Source organism: Panthera tigris, chromosome B3, assembly GCF_018350195.1.
Source record: "Panthera tigris isolate Pti1 chromosome B3, P.tigris_Pti1_mat1.1, whole genome shotgun sequence".
Taxonomy (NCBI): domain Eukaryota; kingdom Metazoa; phylum Chordata; class Mammalia; order Carnivora; family Felidae; genus Panthera; species Panthera tigris.
Genome location: NC_056665.1, coordinates 70876949 through 70899701, shown reverse-complemented (window position 1 = coordinate 70899701; position 22753 = coordinate 70876949). Strand labels below are relative to the sequence as shown.

Below are 22753 nucleotides of genomic sequence, written 5' to 3'. Positions count from 1 at the left end.
GCAAAACTATGTCAGGTAATAAATATGTGTATTTTTCCTTTGTATTAAGCCAATTAGCAAACAAAGATGGCCATCCAATTATCAGGTGAATCTATGATGAATTATGTATGACAAAGTGTGCTGTCAAATCTTTTTGAGAACTAGTTCCTATTTATCTTGAGAACATGTATGTAAATGGTTTGTATTTGCTTGGCTACATAAAGGAATGAGATTTCTTTATGTCTTTGCCATCTCTTATCAGATTGCCTGTGATTCACATATTCTCTTGCTTTAATGCTTATTCAATAATAAAACTGTTTCTTTCTCTTCTACTTTTGTGGATAGGTTTTCTGTCTTGGCAGGAGATATTTTTAATTCTATTTCTGCAACAAATTCTACTAAGTTTTTTCAATCTATGACTCTGTCATTTCTAAAATTAGGGAGATGAGTTCATCTTTGAGATCCCTTATAGCCCCATAAATTCTAGGAAAGAAGCTGTATGGTGTATAAGTTTCAAAAACAATATAAACAATTTTCTGAGTGATGTCAGGTAGTCTTCTTTTTCGCTAAGAAATTAAAAACAGATTCTGCCCCCAAATGTTTTAAACCAAGGCTCTTACTTTTATGTTCTCAACAATGTTTTCATAGCATGTTTCATATCTTTGTTCCTCAGACTATATATTATAGGGTTGATGAGTGGAGTAACTACAGAATAAAACAAAGTCACCATCTTCTGCATCCCAGCTTCACACTCAGATGTTGGGCTCACATACATGACCATCACTGAGCCATAGAACAGTGAAACCACTGCCAGATGGGACCCACAGGTGGAGAAAGCTTTTCTTCGTCCAGCTGCTGAAGGGACCCTCAACACAGCTCTCAGAACAAGAGCATAGGACACCACGATAAAGAAAAAGGGAATAAATAAGAGCAGAGAACTTAAGGTGGAGCTAGTTAACTCTATCGCAGGGGCTCTAGTACAGGTGAGGGCCAACAGGGGACCAGGATCACACAGGAAGTGGTCAATAATCCTGGATCCACAGAAGGACATTTGTGAGATGATGATGATGGGAATCAAGAACCAGAGGAAACCAAATACCCAGCAGCTGATCACAAGATTGGTGCAGAGACGTCCAGTCATAATGGTTGGATAGTGTAGAGGCCAGCAGATGGCAAGGTACCGATCAAATGCCATAATGGCCAAGAAAAAGCATTCTGTAGAACCCAAGGAGAAGAAAAAGTAGAACTGCAGAAAGCACCCAGAGAAGGAGATGACCTTGGTGTCAGAGAGGAAGTTGGCTAACATGTTGGGGACAGTGGAGGTGACATACCAGATCTCTAGGAAGGAGAAGTTGGCGAGCAAGATGTACATGGGGGTGTGGAGTCTCTGATCCCAGCTCACAGCACAGATGATGGACCCATTGCCCATGAGGGTCAGGAGGTAGGCAACAGAGAAGAGCACAAAGAGGAGGATCTGCCCCTCCCTGGAGCAAGGGAAGCCCAGGAGGATGAAGCCAGTGATGGTGCTGGAGGTGTTGGGGGTGTTGGAGATATTCATGTATCTGGGAGCTGTGAAAAGACCATCAAATTATTGAATGTCTGTGTATATGGGGACCCACATATGTATTGAAACCACTCTGTGGAATGCAATAAACATTTATATGTCAGTAGTTAGTATTTTTGTCTAATCCCGAAATATTGTTCTGGCTTAGTCATTGGACTGAAAAACACAAGCAGCCAGTGAATATCAGTGGATAGACAGAAATGTTTCTTTATTGTGAAATATATGGAAACATGCTTAATACATAAACTTATAGCTTAATAAGTCATTATACATAAACCTCCATAGTAACTACCACCAAGATCAAGAAATAGACTAACACTTGCATCCTAGAATCCTCTCTCATGCTCCATCACAATCACTATCCTCTGTCTCTCTGTTCCTCCAATTGTAACATTCTCTTTTCCTTAAGGTAATCGCTTCTTTGTTTTTATTTTAATAAAAAAGTATGTATTCCTAAACAAAAATATTTGGTTTTTCTTGTTTTTCTACTTTACATAAAGGAAAGTATACATTTGGATGGCTTCTTTTGTTCAACAGTAAGTTCGTGAAATTCATGTTGTTGCATGTATCTGCAGTTTTTCCATTTTTCCTTCTCTATACTATTACATTCCATGAATAAACCGTAACATAGATTAATTATTAGCTACCAGGAATAATGCTACTATGAATATAAAGTTCATTTTTCTTGGTTCACACATGCATGCATTTCTATATGCTGGATAATAGAATATGTGCATCTTCAATTTAATTAGATTAGAGTCAACAGTGTTCCATCATTGTTGGACTATTTTCCGCTTACATGACAGTACATGAGAGCTCTGATTGTCAACACCCTTTTCTAATACTAAGGTCTATATTTACCAGAGCCTGGGGAATGATGTATAGAGTGCATTTTAACTGCTTTCTCTTTTTTGTTTTCTTCTGGTGATATTAGACTGGGTAGTTCTCCTCTTGGCAGTAATTTTTTCCAGAGTAGGTGGTTACATCAGAACAGCTCTGCTTTCAGGAGAGAATAGTCCAGAAGTGATTAAGAAAAAATAAATAAATAAATAAAAATAAAAAAAATAGAAAAGAAAAAAGGAAAAAGAAAAAAAGAAAAAAAAACAACTATCCTCAAACTTGGTTTAGGAGAACATTGTAATGCATGATGTAATTCACAGCCACTTCTGGGAAGTCTGTTATCCATCTTACATGAACATTGAGTCTTATGATCAGACTTTTAATTTAAATAAGACATTTCTTTACTGTACCTCCCACTTTTCCTGTATGCCTCTTCCAAGAGAGAATTCTTTGAAGTGGCTCACTCAGAAGCATCTTACTGAGCAGAAAGTTTCAAATAGAACTTTTTCATAGGCTCAAAATCAGTTTGTGTAAGTTTACCAGAAGTGACTGGGAATTAGCATAATGCTTTGCACTTAGACAGCTCTTAATGAATATTCATAAAAATGATTGAATAACACACTTTTTTCAGTTTCCAGAGAGAGAGATCACACCCACAGAGCTATTTGTGGACAAAGCTAATTCAAATTGTGTGGCCTTGGAACAGCAGACCCTTAGGACTAATGGAATCACTTTTCTGTTTTAAGGTAATGAACTCACTGATTCTATTTGGCAATGCAATCTACCAATTTCAGGAATAAAAGATTCAAATTGTAGCAAATAGCTTTAGTTCACTTCTGTTAATATAGTTCTCCAGCCATCTAGGGTAGGTACAGTTGAGGGATAGGATGAACATTAATTTGGCTTTGTGGAAATAGGTCTTTGATTGTCTGGCCTGGGAATATGACTACAAAATCCACTGGTTTCTATTCCAGCTCTATGAACTGTGGAACCTGATACTATTGATCCAAAGTTAAGGTACACGGATCAGGAAACTTGAAAAGAAGAGAAAGCTTCCTTCTAGTCACTGCTTGGGAGTGCCTCAAGGCAGAATGAGTTTAGAAGGTTATACATTTGCATAATGGCTTTATGCTTTTCTGAGTTAAAACAACAACAATAACAACAACAAAACCTTTGTTAAATAATCCTGTCCTCAATCCTGGGTCTTAGTTATTATAGCCTCTGTAAATAGGGCATGCCTAAGGAACATGAAAAATATCTATTTCCATTATCTGGATTATAGTATCAATTAAACAATCAAATTATTTTTGAGAGTCGCATAGTTATCCAAGGAATCTGACAGTGGTCTATTGATGATAGTGTATTTTTGTGTTGATTTAAGAAGATTTGTGATAGGGGACCAGCAAACTGAGTAATAATTTAGAATTTATAATCTGTGTACCAAAGCTTCCCTTTCAGAGACAGATCTAGGTCTGGATTTCATATGATTTTCATGACATGGGGGACTCATCTGGTCAATAAAACTTCCCAAGGTCCTGCTATTTTATATCTTAACTTATATTACAGTGAGGCTTTTAGAGCCTCAGCTGTGGGAGGAACAGGTTCTGGTTCTTGTGCCATAAACTTACACTTTCTAAATGCCCTTTCCTTTCTGATTTTAAGAACATGTGGCTAGGGACTGAGATTAAGTTTCAGATACCAAATATTCCATTTTTTGAAGGCAAACTTAAATCAGACATAAAATATCTAACATACATTTGCATTACCTTACACTGTTCTCATTCAGGATGAACATATTCACAATGTGGTCTTTTCTGAAGCAACCATTTTTCCAAATGCCCTGTTCTTCGAATGGGGTTGTTAACAAATGTTGGATCCATGACAATACATTAACTGCTAATGAATGGAAGAAGTGGCTCAAAATAAAATTTACTTAATGTGTGAAATTCACTTATGGACTTTAAATTCAATAAAATTTTCAGTAGGTCAAAATAATTCATTACTAATTGTGTTTGGGGCATTTTTAACCAAAGTGTTTTGTAGGATGTTTCTAAAAGGTTATGTTTTGCAATAATCACATTGTCCATTGCCTCAAAATATTTTCAGCAGTTTGAATGGCTTAATGTTTAAGGACTTACTTTTCCTGGTTTAGTCTAATTTTACATCCCTTCCTTTCTTTTGCACCTCACATCCAATGCATCAGCAAGATGCTTCTGTTTCTAAACTATGACTCACATCATGCACTTCTCTTTGTCTTCACTGTTTTCTCCCAATTTCAAATGACATCCTTTCTTCCTTGGACTTCTGCAGCAGCAACCTAACACAAGTCCTTGCTTCTACTTTTGTTCCTCTACCCTCAATTTTCCGAGCAGCAGCATATTACTCCTTAAAAATGGAAAAATCAATCATGTTAGACTTTTGAGTAAAACCATTTCTTCTCAGAACAGTTCTGTGTCAGGAAGTCTCACAAAGCTGTTCTAGAAAGCTAGGAGGGATTCTAGAAAATAAGAATAGCCATCATCATTTTATGCTCAATCTAATGTATTTAACAGGACTGTATTGCTACTCATGTTTTATCACTTAGCTCATTTGTACAGAAGAAACTATATGCTTACCTGCCACAAGTCTTAGCTGGAGCTGTCAGGGGAAAAAAAAAAAGACTGATACCCACTGCAGACGGGGCTGTGAATATCACTGTGTTTATGACTCCATGCTGAGTTAGTCGACTGAGTTAATTAGCAACAATCATCTTGTTTTGGTTTACTTGTTTAATTAGTCAACCTAGGAAAGGTTGAAATAGACCACATGAGTGAGCCAGGTCATGCCATACACAGTTGGAGGAAGACATTTCCTGATCTTGGTATGTTCATGTGTTGGCCCTCTCTCCACAGCCAGGTTAGAAATGTCTCATGACAACTCAATTTCCTCCTTTAGCTGGTTTGTATAGTTTCAGTGAGGGGGTTGTCACATCAGTAACATTGGTAATCTGTTTCTAGAAAATACTTAAAAGTAAGGATAATTTTCCCAATTAGGCCGGCAGGCCGGTGTGCATAACAGAAAAATATTGGATTTAGAGTCAAGAGCTTTTTTTATTAGTCATAGGAAATTAATACTCAGTTACCTTAAAGTAGGCATAAAAACACCCTCTTTAAAGGGCTGCTGTAAAGATTATTGAATGAGATAAATGTCTGTGGAAGTACCTTGACCATTGCCTGACCAGTAAAAGCTTAAGAAATATTGGTTGTATGTGTATGGCTATAGCAAATTTGAAGAGAGCTGCAGGTAAAAGCTAGGAGATTATGACTTTTGCTCTTCTCCATACTTCATAAGCTTATTACCTGGATCAGCAAAGGGAGTTCCAAACTGAAGCTTCTCAAATTTTCTGTTTTATTTTCTTAGAGAGATGACAGTAATTAGGAGAAAAGAGGTGGAAGTGATTGTGATGAGGATCCTTGATTTTGTTTGTGGAAGGGTGGAGGGTTTATAAGCAGAGCCTGTCAGGAAGTAGTCCCTGTTTTTTGTTTTTTTGTTTTTTTTGTTTTTTTTGTTTTTAATCCTTGAGGATCCATTTACTGTTTCTAAAAGGAAAACAGTGTCAAGAGACATTTTTCTGCTTGTTATTCACTTCCCTTGGGACCTACCTTAACTTTTTTTTTTCCTATAATATTTTTTTCCCTGTTTTAAACCTCTCACAAGTAGAATGACATTTTAACAAATCAATCGACTGGTTGTTTTATTAATTAATCGACCAATAAGTCTATCCCTAACTTCTCTAAGTGTGCCCCTGTTCAATTCCTGCCTCTTACCCCACTCTGAACTCACTCCCCAGGTAGCCACTGATATTTCTCTCACTGTAGATGTTTGCATTTCCTACAGCATTATATAAATGGAATAATACCATGCTCCTTTTTTTTTTTTTTTTTTTTGGTCTACTTCCTTTTACTCAGCACAATTATTTTGAGATTCATCCATGTTGTTGCATCTGTCAATAGACCATTCTTTTTATTGCTGAGTAATATGTAATATGTATGTATATGTAATATGTACGTAAAGATGTATAAGAATTTATTAATCCATTCACCTTTTGATGGGTGTGGGTTGTTTCTAGTTATTAGAAATAAACTATGTTATTAGAAGTAAACCTGCTAGGAACATTTGTGTATAAGACTTTGTATGTCATATGCTTTTTCCTGTTAGGTAAATAGCTATGGGTGAAATGGCTTTATCAAGTGGTAGATATATGCTTAACTTTTTAAGAAGCTGCCAACGTGTTTTTCCAAAGTTCCTGTACCATTTTACATTCACACTAGCAGTGTATGAGAGTTCCAGTGCATTTATATCATCACCAACACTGGTATGGTTGGTCTTTTTTTTTTTTTTTTTTTTAACGTTTATTTATTTTTGAGACAGAGAGAGACAGAGCAGGAATGGGGGAGGGTCAGAGAGAGAGGGAGACACAGAATCTGAAACAGGCTCCAGGCTCTGAGCGGTCAGCACAGAGCCAAACACGGGGCTCGAACTCATGGACCGCGAGATCATGACCTGAGCTGAAGTCGGACGCTTAACCAACTGAGCCACCCAGGCACCCCATGGTTGGTCTTTTTAATTTTAGTCATCCTGGTATGTATACAGTAGTAACTCATTGTGTTTTTAACTTGTAATTCCCTTATGACTAGTGATGTTTAAATATATTTTCATTTGCTTATTTGTCATTTGTATATGTGCTGTTCAATGTATGCTCGAATATTTTATCAATATTTTTATTGGGTCATTTTTTTTCTTTTTTTAAAAATTGTTTTTTTAATGTTTATTTTTTTGGAGAGAGAGAGACAGAGCTTGAACAGGGGAAGGGGCAGAGAGAGAGGGAGATACAGCATCTGAAGCAGGTTCCAGGCTATGAGCTGCAGCACTGAGCCTGAGGCGGGGCTCAAATCCACAAACTGTGAGATTATGACCTGAGCCAAAATCCAACACTTAACCAACTGAGCCACCCAGGAGCCCCTTTTAAAGTTTTTTTTAAATGTTTATTTATTTTTGAGAGACAGAGACTGTAAGTGGGGGAAGGGCAGAGAGAGAGGAAGAAACAGAAGCTGACACAGGCTCCAGGCTCTGAAATGTCAGTGCAGAGCCGGAGGTGGGGCTCTAACCCATGAACTGGGAGATCATGACCTGAGTTGAAGTCAGATGCTTAACTGACTGAGCCACCCAGGTGCTCTGGGTCATTTGTTTTCTTATTGTTGACTTTTGAATGTTCTTTACATATTCTGATTGCAAGTCCTTCAACAGATTTTTAAACCTTTTTAGTATTTTAGTTAACATACAGTGAAATATTGGTTTTAGGAGAATTCAGTGATTCATCACTTACATAAAACATGCAGTGCTTATCACAAGTGCCGTCCTTAATACCCATCACCCATCTAGCCCATCTCCTACCCACCTTCCTCCATCTGCTTTCAGTTTGTTCTCTATTGTTAAGAGTCTCTTGTGGTTTGTTTCCCTTTCTTCTCTTCCCCCCCCCCCCCATATGTTCATCTGTTTTGTTTCTTAAATTCCACATATGAGTAAAATCTTATGATATTGTCTTTCTCTGACTTATTTCACTTAGCATAATACAGTCTAGCTCCAGCTGTATCATTGCAAATGGCAAGATTTCATTATTTTTGATGACTGTATAATATTCCATTGCATATATACATAACAGTTCTTCTCTATCCATTCATCAGTCAGTGGATCATAGGGTAGCTCTATTTTTAGTTTTTTTTTTTTTGAGGAACCTCCATACTGTTCTACCGAATGTCCACACCAGTTTGCATCCCCACCAGCAGTGCAAGAGGGTTCCCCTTTCTCTGCATCTTTGCCAACACCTATTGTTTATTGTGTTAATTTTAGCCATTCTGACAGGTGTGAAGTGCTGTCTTGTTGTTTTGATGCGTATTTCCCTAATGATGAGTGATGTTGAGCATCTTTTTGTCTGTTAGCCACCTGGGTATCTTCTTTGGAAAAGTGGTTTTTCATATCTTCTGCCTATTTCTTAACTGGATTGTTTTTTTGGATATTGAGTGTGATAAGTTCTTTATAAAGTTTTGATACTAACCCTTTATCAGGTATGTTGTTTGCAGTATCTTCTCCCATTCCGTAGGTTGCCTTTTAGTTTTGTTGTTGGTTTCCCTTGCTGGGCAGAAGTCTTTTTTTTTTTTAATTTTTTAAAAGTTTACTTATTTTTGAGAGACAGAGACAGAGCCCAAGTTGAGAAGGGCAGAGAGAGAAGGAGACACAGAATCCAAAGCAGGCTCCAGGCCATGAGCTGTCAGCACAGAGCTTGATATGGGATTCTAACCCACAAACTATAAGATCCTGACCTCAGCTGAAGTCGATGCTTGACTGACTGAGCCACCAAGTCACCCTCAGAAGTTTTTTATCTTGATGAAGTCCCTGTAGTTCATATTTGCTCTCATTTACCTTGCATTTGGCAACATGTCTAGTAAGAAGAGTTAATACCTATTCTTTTCAAACTGTTCTAAAAATAGAAATGGAAGGAAAGCTTCCAAACCCATCCTATGATGCCAGCATTACTTTGATTCCAAAGTCAAAGACCCCACTAAAAAGGAGAATTACAGGCCAATATCCCTGATAAACATGGATGCAAAAATTCTCAGCAAGATACTAGCAAATCAAATTCAATACTACATTAAAAGAATATTCACCATGATCAATGGGATTTATTCCTGGGCAGTAGGGCTGGTTCAGTATTCACAAATCAATCAATGTGATACACCACATTAATAAAAGAAAAGATAAGAATCACATGATCCTGTCAATAGATGCAGAAGTATTGACAAGATACAACATCCATTCTTGATAAAAATCATCAATAAAATAATAGATGGAATATATCTTGGCACCATAAATGCCATATACAAAAGACCCATAGTTAATATCATCCTCAATGGGGAAAAAGTGAGAGCCTTTCCCCAAAAGTCAGGAACAAGACAAGGATGCCCACTCCCACCATTACTGTTCAATATAGTATTGGAAGTCTTAGCCTTAGCAGACAACGAAAAGAAATAAAGGGAATACAAAGTGGTAAGGAAGAAGTCACACATTTGCTATTTGCAGACGATATGATACTCTATGTAGAAAACTCAAAAGACTCCACCCCAAAATTGCTGGAACTAATACATAAATTCAGCAAAGTTGCAGGATACAAAATCAACTTGTGGAAATCTGTTGCATTTCTATATGACAATAACAAAGCAGCAGAAAAACCAAAGAATCAATTCCATTTACAATTGCACCAAAAACAATAAGTTACCTAGGAGTAAATCCAGCTAAAGAGGTAAAATATCTGTACCCTGAAAACTTATGAAAAAAATTGAAGAAACACAAAGAAATGGAAAAACATTTCATGCTCATGGATTGGAAGAATAAACATTGTTAAAGTGTCTTTATTACCCAAAGTAATCTACACATTTAATGCAATCCCTATCAAAATACCATCAGCATTCTTCACAGCGCTAGATCAGTGTTAAAATTTGTATGGAACCACAAAAGCCCCCGAATAGCCAAAGCAATCCTGAAAAAGAAAAACAAAATTTGTGGCATCATGATTCTGGATTTCAACCTATATTACAAAGCTGTAGTCATCAAGGCAATATGGTACCTGCACAAAAACAGACAGATGAGTGGAACAGAATATAAAACCCAGAAACGGACCCACAACTCTATGGTTAACTCATTTTTGACAAAGCAAGAAAGAATATCCAATGTAAGAGCAGAATTCTTGTTTCGTTTCTGATTTTAGAGGGAAAGCATTCACTTTCACCATCAAGTGTTCATGCCAGATGTAAGTTTTTGAAATGTTCTTTACAGATCAAAAATATTTCAAACTTTGCCACAGTGGCAGTATCGTAGCCAATGAGGCTTATCTGAAGCATGATTATTGCTAATTGAAAGCTTTTCATAGATCAAAGATGTTTTTGATGAATCGCAGTTCGCTAAGAACTTTTATCAAGAAGGGATGTTGGTTAGAATGTATTTTAATATGTGCAGGTATATTACATATAACTTAGATTCTTATGTGCCAACTTGGGCATTTACATCATCTAACAGGGTTTAAATGGGAAAACTAATGCCAAATTTCAAGCAACCTGGTTCTGAGAAAAGTTTTGCCCTTAGCTTACATTCCATTTGTTAGTTGAGAGTTTGCTATACTAATGTTTCCTTTTTTAAGGAATTATCATGTAAACATCATCAATAATTAAGCCCTACAAAGGGCCTGACAAAATAAAAACTGTTTCTCCGCATCTGGTGTTTTCATGGCAGCATACACTAGTGATGCAAATGGAATATGAGTATTTCCTTAGAAAAACACAGGGAATGAATCTATAAGCTTCATCAATGCAGCCTTTAGTAGCCTATGGCATGTGATCTGAAGTTAGTTGTTTGCCAAGGTGACTCTCCATCTCACAGATTTCTGTTCACTGGTAGAGGCTACTCTCTGCTCTAGAGGGTGACTTGTTCCCATCAAACTGTGTAAGAGAAAACCACAAGTGGGAAGTAATTGGTCCTCATGGCTGCTGAATATCCATATACTGTTTTAATTTCTCTCTTTCTGCTGCCAGGATCCTGAGGGCATTTTGCTCTCACTGCCACTCACCTCAAAATCTGCTCTCTAGTGTCCTACGAATTCCACTCACTATCGTATTAAGATCAAGTTATAGAAATAAAATTCCCTCTTATTTCAGCCAGCATATATTATTTTATACATTTAAGAGGAAAATTTCTGAGTAAAAAAAAGAGAACAAAATCAAAGAAAAAATCATGTCTTCAGAATACAAGTATCTTATTTCAAGATAATTAAAACATTTACTTAAAAGTTTTTTTTTGAATAATATAGTTTACTGAATTCATGTACTACTTCCCATGAATAAACCCCTCCCCTGCATTTCAGTCATGCCAGGACTAACTCTTTCCCAAACTTCCCGTTTCTTTTTCAGTTCTCAGTCACCCTTTCCTTCAACTCCTCACTTTTCTTTGGATGGCAGGTGTGACAGCTCTGTACAGGTGAATTACTTCCAGTGCAGAAAGAATTTAATAAACTTCGTAAGGCATATATTGTGATAGTAACAGTTCCTTCCATTCTTATGAATACTCCTCCTAAGTCAACTTATACATTATAGAAGAGAACTTTGGTATCCAAATAAGGGGTTATTAATCTTTGACTTGGGTGAACATGCAGTTAGCTCTAAATTTTATTCTTAGTGTATTCTGGGCCAGACTTCTGGAGTAAGGCAGAACATCAGAAAGCTAATATTTGTATCAAAATTCTTAGATCTGGGAAGAATTGCTTTTCTTCTATATAATGCCTTTGAATCTTACTGAGAAATGTTATGAGAAGCAGCTATATAGAACCAGATTATATCTATGTATATCTGTGTCTTTCTATTTATCTATCATCATCTATATCAGATACTTTGGAGGGTCAATATTCACTGTATTTCTTAGTTTCCTTAGTATGAATCCCCATGAAAGAAATTGTTACAGCATTAAGAGCCATTAATTTAGCTTTCCCTGAACCCACGTGTTTTCTTCTCATAGTTAATAAAAATCATACAGCAAATAATGTTTCCCCATTCTTAACTTTGTTTTAAAGGGAGTTCATAACATATTTAGTGGCTTGCTTTAATACAAACATAAAATCTTATCCAAAAATTGTCATTCTATTTTTTTCTTTCTAAGTTGATATTTCTCTTATTTTTTCTTTCATTGCACTTTTCTTTCAGTACATCAGGTCCTTAATGTAACAAGGTGGAATATAGTATAATAAAGGCACATATAAATAAACATGTAACTAAATAAATAGTTCCAAGATAAGAAGAGCTTTTGAAGTGGAAAGGATTTTATTAAGATGGAATTTTTATTAAGCCTTCCTCTATGGTATTAAGCAGGCTTTCCCAGGAGTTCAGATAAAACACTATTTATTGTGTTTTAGAAGGTTCTAGATGATCTGATCCTGCCTATCTCTCTAGCCTCCTATACAATTTTCATTTTGGGTAGCCAAATAAATTATTTAATATTCTTTGAAAACCACAAACTTTAACCTATACTTACATGGGATTTGGTTCCCCTAGAACTTTGCATAGCATATTTTATGACTTTGAAATATCACCTCCTAACAAAGGCACTCTCGAGCCATGTCATCTAAATTACCCACTATCCTACCCAAAACTTTTCTATATTCATATATTCATCTTTTATTGAGATATAGTTGATATGTATAACATTATGTTAGTTTCAGGGATGCAATGTAATGTTTCAGTACCTGTGTAATTATAAAGTTACCATCTGTTAAAAGTTACCACAGATAACATCTGTCATCACACATAGTTACAAATTTTCTTTTCTCCTTTCTTTTGGAATTGACTAACTGGAATTATAGATTTATGTGTTTAGCTGATTATTATCCATCTCCCTCACTAGAATGTAAATTTCACAAAGGCAGGGAATTTATCTTCCACACTGATGTAATTCAGGGCACATCACAGAGGAAATCAATGTTTATGGAATGACTTAGTGAAATGCACCAAATAAACTGAACACTTTATTTTTGACCAAATAGTTGGGCCAAATAACAAGGAGTGGTTGTCAAATTTCTCTGCATCTGTTTATATCTCAGTCTCTGGGAATCATGAATCACTGGTTTTTGCTCTCTGCTTTTACCTCTTTAGGGCTCTGTGTCAATTCACCCTTCCTTCACACAAAACTAACCCAAACTGTAATGCCACTATATTATGGTCTTCTTTAAAAATGTAAACCTGTTTCCAGGTGTTTTAATAATTTTGCACAGGTAAGAAGAATGTAATCTAGTCCTTAATTTATAAATGGAGGATTTCAAAATCGATGCAGGAAAATAAACTTCTACTACTTTCATGAATGTTTGACTCACCTATAGTGTTCACTGTAACTCCTTTCACTTTTCTCAGCTAATGTGGCGTTTGTATTTCTCTGTGTCACATATTTATTTAAAATAGTGGCGCTATCAGATCAGTTTGTGGATTGTGCTGGTCTAGGTGTATCAGAACCACCTGAGTAACATTAAAATAAGGATTTCCAGGAGTCCAATTCAAGATTCTGATTTAGATATGGAGAAAGTACTGGGAATCTGTTCTTTTAAAAAGCTCCCTAAATAATTATGAAGCAGACAGGTTAAGGAGACAGTGCTTTTAATTATTATTAGTCGTTTGTATGTCAATTAAATAAATAAAAATTTTGGCTCAATTATGATTTGGTTGGCACTAATTTACCTTGAATTTAGTGAGCTAAAAGGGTGTGAATAGTCTTCTAAGGAGTAGAGCAGAGATGTTTAAACAAGCAAAACCAAGTGCAAGAATGTATGCACTTAATAGAAGTCAAAAAAGGGAGGAGTCCAGGGACTAAAATGGGCAAGCAATTATTGGAGGAAAGAATAAAAGAAGAATCTAAAGTCCAGAAATTCAAGTCATTTAAGTCTAATTAACAATGTATGAAATCCTGATTTGAGTACAAGGAATGATTTAATTGAGCATACTATTGTCCATTACATAACTAGGCAGAAATAGATGAATTTGAGTCTGTGTTTGAGTCTGCAAATGAATAAAGACCTACTTCTTAAGTGGGAATGGAAGTGGAGAAAAAGAATTAATTCTGATTTTGACCTACTCATGAGTTCTCATTCTCTTTGACTAATTTTTGTGCATATGAATTTTTCTCAAGGCAGCCTTCACGTCATTGTTCCGGAGACTGTAGATCAGTGGGTTTATAAGTGGGGTCACTGATGAGTAGAACAAGGTTACAATATTCTGTATCCCAGCTGCATTTTCAGAGGTTGGGCTGATGTACATGACTATGATGGATCCATAGAAGAGAGATACCACAGCCAGGTGGGAACCACAGGTGGGGAAGGCCTTACATCATCCAGCGGCTGAAGGGACACGCAACACTGCTCTGAGAACCAGGGTGTAGGACCCAAGGATGAAGAAGAAGGTGATGAAGATAATAAGAGAGCTCAATATAGAACAGGAAACCTAATTCCAGGGGCAGGGATGCAGGACAGGGCCAGGAGAGGACCAGGGTCACAGGCAAAGTGGTCAATGGTATTGGGACCACAAAAGGGGAGTCGTGTGATAAAATAGATAGGGACTGGATAGCAGAGGAAGGCTGTGACCCAGCAGAGGGCCACCAGGTTCATGCAGAAGTGGCTACTCATGATGTTAGGATAATGGAGAGGCCGACAGATGGCCAAGTACCGATCAAAAGCCATGAGGGGCAGTAAGAAAGTCTCAGTAATGCCCATGGAGAAGAAGAAATAGAACTGGAAGAAGCAAGCAGTGAAAGAGATGGTTTTGGTCTCAGATAGGAAGTTCTTTAACATATTGGGAACAGTGGTGTTGATGTAACAGATCTCCAGGAATGAGAAGTTGGCCAGCAGAATGTACATGGGGGTGTGAAGCCTGTGATCAAGCTTCACTGCACAGACAATGGCCCCATTCCCCATCAGTGTCAGGATGTAGGACACAAAGAACAACACGAAAAGGAGGACCTGAATCTCTCTGGAGCACGGAAAACTCAGTAGTATGAATTCGGTCACTGTGCTGACTCCTGACATATTCATGGCTTCCTAAAGGGGTAGAGAGGAAGAAGTGTCAATGACAAAGATGACCTTAATCCTCAGGAATATTTCCTTTGTAGAGATCCCAAACTCCTTCAGATTTTGTAATTCCATTAAATAAATAATATAACTATACTGCTAAAGACTATGAACCTTTCAGAGTGCTGGTATGATCAGACTCTGAATCTTTGTATTCTGTCATTTCTCTTTCAGAATTTTCTCATGGTAAAAGAAAAGATCTTATGTGATAAGCAGCTTGAAAAATGTTAATGACAGTACTAACAAAAGTAGGTAAGTATGAAAATCATGTATTTGTATCTATAGATTAAGATATATAGACCTTTAATATTGGACACAGAATTTCAATTACTTAAATCTTTGGAATCAGAGATAAAAAAGTTAGGCATCAGAAGAGGGAGAAAGGTAACAAGGTGCAGAAATATTTATACATTTCAGTGTTATTCTGGATCAGTGTTGGAACTGTAAGTGTTGACATCCTAAGGTGGTCTAATAACTGACACAAAAAATGTCAAACGACTATCCATTCTTCAGGGTTCATCATTGTTAGCTCAATAAAATTTTGAAAGTCCAGATATCTAAATGATGGATTCTGATTTGGTTCCATATTTTACCTACTGAATTAAAACACTTGTGTAACAAGAAACAACAGGTGTTGGTGAAGTTTCAGAGACAGGAGAACCCTCTTGCACTGTTGGTGGGCATGCAAACTGGTGCAGCCACTCTGGAGAATAGTATGGAGGTTCCTCAGGAAACTAAAAATAGAACAACCTTATGATTCAGCAATTGCACTATTAGGTGTCTACTCCCAAAATACAAAAATACAGATTCAAAGGGGTACATGCCCCCCAATGTTTATAGTAGCATTAGCAACAATACCAAACTATGGAGAGAGCCCAAATGTCCATTGCCTAATGAATGGATAAAGAAGATGTGATTATATATATATATATATATATATATATATATATATATATGAATATTAGTCATCAAAAAGAATGAAATCTTGCCATTTACAATTACGTGGATGGAACTAGAATGTATTATACTAAGCAAAATAAGTCAATCAGAGAAAGGCAAATGCCATACGATTTCACTCATGTGGAATTTAAGCAACAAAACAGTTGAACATATGGGAGGGGGAGTAAAAAGAGTAGAGAGGGAAACAAACGACAAGAGACTCTTAATGACAGAGAACAAACTATGGGTTGATGGAGGGAGATGGGTGGGAGATGGACTGATGGGTGATGGGTACCTAGGAGGGCACATGTGATGAGCACTGGGTGTTGTATATAAGTGATGATTCACTGATTTCTACTCCTAAAACTAATATTGCACTGTATATTAATTTAAATAAAAGATAATAGTTACATTAAATTAGAAAAAAACTCTAGAAAACAAACAGGATTGCTGGAGGGGAAGTGGGCAGCAGATGGGCTAAATGTGTGATGGGTATTAAGGAGGACACTTGGATGTTACATGTAAATGATGAGTCAGTCAATTCTACTTCTGAAACTAATATTACACTATATGTTAACTAATTACAATTTAAATAAAAACTTAAAACAAAAAAAAAGAATGTGTAAAATCTCAGCCTAGGTTAAAACTAGAAAAATATAGGGGTGTCTGGGTGTCTTGGTCAGTTGAGCGTCCAACTTTGGATCAGGTCATGATCTCACAGTACGTGAGTTCAAGCCCCATGTCGGACTCTGTGCTGACAGCTTGGAGCCTGGAGCCTGCTTCACATTCTGTGTTTCCCTCTCTCTCTGCCCCTCTCCTACTCAGGCTCTCTCTCTCTCTCTCTCTCTCTCTCTCTGTGTGTGTCAAAAAATAAATAAACATTTAAAAAAATTTAAAAACTAGAAAAATACAGAAAAAGTAAGCAATGTATTGGCATATTAAGGATTTTTGAGGGTTTTGCCTGAAGTGTCATGATACTTAGTAAGGCCTCTATTCTTCTGGGTTATGGATAGATACAGAGGCTCACAAATGTCAGATACTCCCAAGCAAAGGCCTCTGGAAACCAGGAACAATGGTGTGGGAGCCATAAACTGTCCCTCTAGACAAGGATTCCCCTGCTACTTCCTCACTCCTCTGTTGCCCCCACCCAGTTCTAGATATTTAGGGAAGTTAAGGGAGAATCATTGTGAAAACTTCCTTCTCTGAGTTAGACTTAGATGCTGTGTGATTTCTGTGGTGAGAAAAGCAAAACAAAGCCGTGAAATTGCCTACAATTCTTTTGTTAGTTTGCTTTTAATTTATTAATTTATGTTAGGGTCCCCTCCTTTAGTGAGGGACAGTCATAATTTGGACCTAAATGACCCAAGTGACACAACTGAGTGACGATATTTATTAAAAAAAATGTAAATGCATAATGCAGACCCAGATGCTTCTAATAAAAGTATTCTAGCTAAGAATATTTATTAATGTATCAGTTATGAAATGCATTACTTTCTAGATTGAATAATGTCATAACTTTAAGGGTGATCTTGATGATTGTAATTAGTGACACAAGGGATCAGGGAAAGTCAGAATTTTCCACATCACACTTCACTGTAAGGCTCCTCTTTGGTCTGTGACTGGATCATGTTTGGCAATATCAAGCATTGAGTAATTCCTCTGTAGCAGGAATTCAGTGTAACCCAGAAGTCAAAGAATCCATGAGGAAAGAGGTGTAAAAGGAGGCAATATTTGGTGATTAATGTCTGTGAGGATTGCAATGACTTTGTAAGCCATGTGGGAATGAACCCACCAAGTGGGCGTGTTCAGTCATGTTTTCCCTCCTTGAAATGACTGATCATCTGTGCTGTGGCAGAGCCGAACACGGCTAAAATAAGAGAGAGCTGAAGTTTTTTCTGCCCTGCTCCTCATCGCCACTTTGCCAGTCATTTCCAGATGTCACTTCCCTAACATGCTGTTTCCCCCAAAGAGCTGGTTCTGACTGGATCTACCTCCTGGTTACTAAGGATGGACTTTCCATACTTCCTCATCCTCATGTCTCTCACATCCTTGATTCCCAGCCCTCTTAGTTGCAAAGATGAATGTCTTTACATTCTTCATGTAACTTGACGTGCTGTTGTTTCCACAAACACATAAAAGAAGGCAGAGCTAGAAGACACACCTAAGAACTGTCCTAAACTTGTATCTCTTCCAAACCTACCTCCTCATAGAACCGGCAGGTCTGACTTGGAATCTTCTGTTTGCACTGCAGCAGGAGGCAGGCACAATGGAGGGCATGGCATCCTTGGCAGCCAGCAGCCCAGAGAAGGTATTTACATTGCTGGGCACATGATACTGGTTTGAAGAAAAATTGGCCTATATGATACACAACAGAGACTTATTTATGTTTTTCTGAAATCTGTATCTGATTCCTCCTAAGGGATATAGTCTCCTGGGAATTCCAAAAGTGAGAATCTATGAGAGAAAAATGTCAGTTATATCCCTAATGTTCTCTTCCCTAAGGAGTCCAGTGATTGGCCTTTGGGATCCAGTTTCTCCAGTGGTGATCAGAAACTCTCATGCTATTCTTAGAGTCATTGTTTATTTTGTTCAATAGACAGATTACTCTTAATGGTGGTGCAATCACTACAGCAACCCCAGCTTAGCTGCGACATGAGATTATTTATTCTCTTGTTACTTTACATTTTATTCATTTTTTGAGTCTGCTGCAAGTTTTAGATTCTCTTATCTGTCAGTATGAGTCATGTCATCAGATTTCTCATTTTTATTCCTGTTGACCTGCTCAATGGCTTGAAAGGGGTTATTCCTTTTTTTTTTTTTGCTAACAGGTTTTCTCTCCCAGATTCACTCTGTGCTTCTAGTATGACCCTGATAAATAAATTACATTTCATAGTGAACAAGTCCCAGAAGCAGGAAACATGGGGTATATGGTGAAATGCCAAAGTTGTAGAAGATAACCCCTCATTTAGTCCTTTAGGTTGTTTTAGACTGTTTTAGCGGATGTCCCTAAAAGTTGACATGATTGTTGAAATTTTCTTTCTCCTTTCAAGTGAGTTGTTGCTGAGAGTGGTGACTCAAACTTTTGGACCATTTTGTGTTATTACTTTTATGTCTATGTGTGCATGTGCACATGGGTATGTGTGCAGTTAGATATGATATTTAATAATGTTTTTCCTCTGTTATTGGTTTAGAGCCATCTTTAATGAGACTGCATTCTTGTTAATAATTTATTATTGGGTGTACAGCGTCAATGAGCAAAGAGTTTTATGAGGAGTTATGACTTGAAGTTTCCTCATTTTCTCAGCATTGTTTCTGTAAGGTAGAAATGCTTTTGTTTCTTATGTGGTAACAGCACTTTTTAAGTCCTGAAAATTGATACCCTAGGACGCACACTAGCTAGGGTTTTGAGTGAATTATTCATTGAAAGCTTTTAGTGCTTGAATGTACAAAGAGAATTTTCTTGACACTAAGGTCTGCCAAAATTATGATTTGGAAGAAAGAATTTATCTCTTTCATCAGGTGGATGGTTCCATGCCAAATACTTGAACTGAAGTACTAAATTATAGAATTTAACTCAAGGGAGTTGAGGAGCACTCTTGATCTGTTAAAAATATGTAAAAATATACACACACATATGCACACATACAATGTATATACTCCCATACATAGTGAAGTTCTCCCTCCTGGTAAGGAAAGATACTTGTGAAATATTCCCTTATTTTATTTTTTCCAGTTTTATTGAAATATAATTAACATATAACAATGTATAAATTTAAGTTGTAAAACATGAGGATTTGATATATGTATATATAGGAAAATGATTACTGTTAAGTTTAATTTACATCCATGACTTCACATAGCTACAACATTTTTTTTCTTGTTTTGGGAACTTTTAAGATTGACTCTCTCAGTAACTTTTTAAATATACAATTCTAATATATTGTTAACAATATATTGTTAATATATTGTCTAATATATTCTAATATATTGTTAATATGCTGTAATTTATATCCCCAGAACTTATTTATCTTATAACTTGAAATCTTGTACATTTTGACCACCTTCACCCATTTTCTCCAACTTCCACCCCTTACCTCTGGTAACCACCAATCTGTTTTCTATTTCTATGAGTTCAGTCTTTTTAGATTTCACATGTGAGTGAGAACATACTGTATTTGTCATTTTCTGTCTGGCTTATTTCTCTTGGCATAATTCCTTCAACATTCAAGCATGTTTTTGCAAATGTCCTATGCAAGACATTTCTTTTTTTTATGTGTGAATAATATTCTATCATATATGTAGCACATATTCTAAATATATATATCTATTATATTACATATATAATATATATCTAAATGTATATTATTTTATTATATACTATATATCATATATTCTATTATATATCATATATTATAAATATATATAAATTTTTATACACATGTATTAATTTGTGTATGTTGAACTGTCCTTGCATGCCAAGGATAAATCCCACTTGATCATGGTGTATGATGCTTTTAAAGTGCTGTTGAATTACATCTATTAGCGTTTTGTTGAGATACTTGCCTATTGCTTTGTAGCAGTTTAAATATTATATATCTGGGTTTACATGTGTAGGTTTTTGTTATGCATTTTATTCTTTAAGATTCTTGGATCTTTAATTTGGTGACTGCTACTAATTTTTGAAAAATTTTGGCTATCATTTCTTTGGATATTTCTTCTTCCTTGAGCAAACAGAATGAGATGTCATATATGGAACAATAACAATACTGACCTACAAAATCAGAAATAAATGGTTGCATAGGTGTTCTAGTTCATATTTCTTTTCAGATTTGAATAGTGACTATACGACTTTCCTGCCTGCAACAGGGGGAAGAATAAAATAATTTTGATTCCAAGTCTACTTTCATTGCCTTCTGTATCATATTCTTCTAAAAAGTGTTATCCAGAGAGGAAGAGGGGAGTGGCAGTAGTGCAGCAATATGAAGATGCAGTGTAGCTCACTTTATCATTGCTAGCTGAAAGAATAATTCTAAGCAGAGTGTGAATTCTGTCTTTTTCTTCTTTCTGGGGAATCAAGTTGTAGTTGAGAAGGAGACAGCTTTAGAGTAGTTGTTCCTTACAGTTGGCACTTCTCTCCTCAGAAGCCTTGGTCTTTTTTTTTTAAATTTGTTTTTAATGTTTATTTACTTGAGAGAGAGAGAGAGAGAGAGAGAGAGAGAGAGAGAGAGAGATAATAAGCAGGGAGGGGCAGAGAGAGAGAGAGAGAGGGAGACACAGATTCCAAAGTAGGCTCCAGGCTCTGGCTGTCCTTGCAGAGCCCTACTCAGGGCTCAAATTCATGAGCTGTGAGATCATGACCTGAGCAGAAGTCGGATGCTTAACTGACTGAGTCACCCAGGCGCCCCAGGGCACTTGGTCTTAAGAATGATTACTGTGAACTGTCCTCAGGAAGCCTGTAATTTTGAATAAATTTGTTTTCAGTGCCTCACTTTCTTCATCTTTAAAGTGGTAATAATATTTATTTTGTATGGTTGATATGAAGGTTACACGAGTTTATAGGTAAAGCAGTTATGTTTATGTGCAAAGCCTGAAGTATTTTTAATACAGAGTAAGCATTTTTTATTATTACAGAGAAAGAAAAATTTAGCCCAGAGGACCAATGTTGACTGCTATGCTGTAGTGTTCCCTGTTAAGCCTAAATATTTCATAAAGTATCAGATAAGGTTACTCCCTGACTGTGGTGGCTTAAGACAAATCAACATCATTTTTTTTAATACATGAAATTTATTGTCAAATTGGTTTCCATACAACACCCAGTGCTCATCCCAAAAGATTCCCTCTTCAATGCTCATCACCTACCCTTCTCTCCCTCCCACCTCCCCAACAACCCTCAGTTTGTTCTCAGTTTTTAAGAGTCTCTTATGCTTTGGCTCTCTTCCACTCTAGCCTCATTTTTTTTTTTCCTTCCCTTCCCCCATGGGTTCCTGTTAAGTTCTCAGGATCCACATAAGAGTGAAAACATATGGTATCTGTTTTTCTCTGTATGGCTTATTTCACTTAGCATCACACTCTCCAGTTCCATCCATGTTGCTACAAAGGACCATATTTCATTCTTTCTCATTGCCACGTAGTACTCCATTGTGTCTATAAACCACAATTTCTTTATCCATTCATCAGTTGATGGACATTTAGGCTCTTTCCACAATTTGACTATTGTTGAGAGTGCTGCTATAAACGTTGGGGTACAAGTGCCCCTATGCATCAGTACTCCTGTATCCCTTGGGTAAATTCCTAGCATGCTATTGCTGGGTCATAGGGTAGGTCTATTTTTAATTTTCTGAGGAACGGTGTTTTGAGGAACACCGTTTTCCAGAGCAGCTGCACCAGTTTGCATTCCCACCAACAGTGCAAGAGGGTTCCCGTTTCTCTACATCCTCGCCAGCATCTATAGTCTCCTGATTTGTTCATTTTGGCCACTCTGACTGGCGTGAGGTGATATCTGAGTGTGGTTTTGATTTGTATTTCCCTGATTAGGAGCGACGTTGAGCATCTTTTCATGTGCCTGTTGGTCATCTGGATGTCTTCTTCAGAGAACTGTCTATTCATGTTTTCGGCCCATTTCTTCACTGGGTTATTTGTTTTTCGGATGTGGAGTTTGGTGAGCTCTTTATACATTTTGGATACTAGCCTTTTGTCTGATATGTCATTTGCAAATATCTTTTCCCTTTCCATTGGTTGCCTTTTAG

At 36.7% G+C, this 22753-nt stretch overlaps 1 protein-coding gene and 2 pseudogenes across 1 annotated transcript; 1 reads left to right on the top strand and 2 right to left on the bottom strand.

The window, feature by feature from the left end:
• Positions 1-601: 601 nt before the first annotated feature.
• Positions 602-1552, bottom strand: LOC102961137 (olfactory receptor 11G2-like). Its single transcript, XM_007091386.2, has one exon. It carries the CDS (start codon positions 1535-1537, stop codon positions 602-604), a length of 936 nt encoding a protein of 311 aa, XP_007091448.2. The 5' UTR covers positions 1538-1552.
• An 8715-nt stretch (positions 1553-10267) lies between these two features.
• LOC122239766 lies at positions 10268-10446 on the top strand (annotated as a pseudogene).
• Positions 10447-14090: 3644 nt separating this feature from the next.
• Positions 14091-15044, bottom strand: LOC102950115 (annotated as a pseudogene).
• Positions 15045-22753: the final 7709 nt, after the last annotated feature.

What these genes read in the sequence shown, in the direction of transcription:
- LOC102961137 (XM_007091386.2), bottom strand. Translation starts at nt 1,537, where the DNA reads ATGAATATCTCCAACACCCCCAACACCTCCAGCACCATCACTGGCTTC.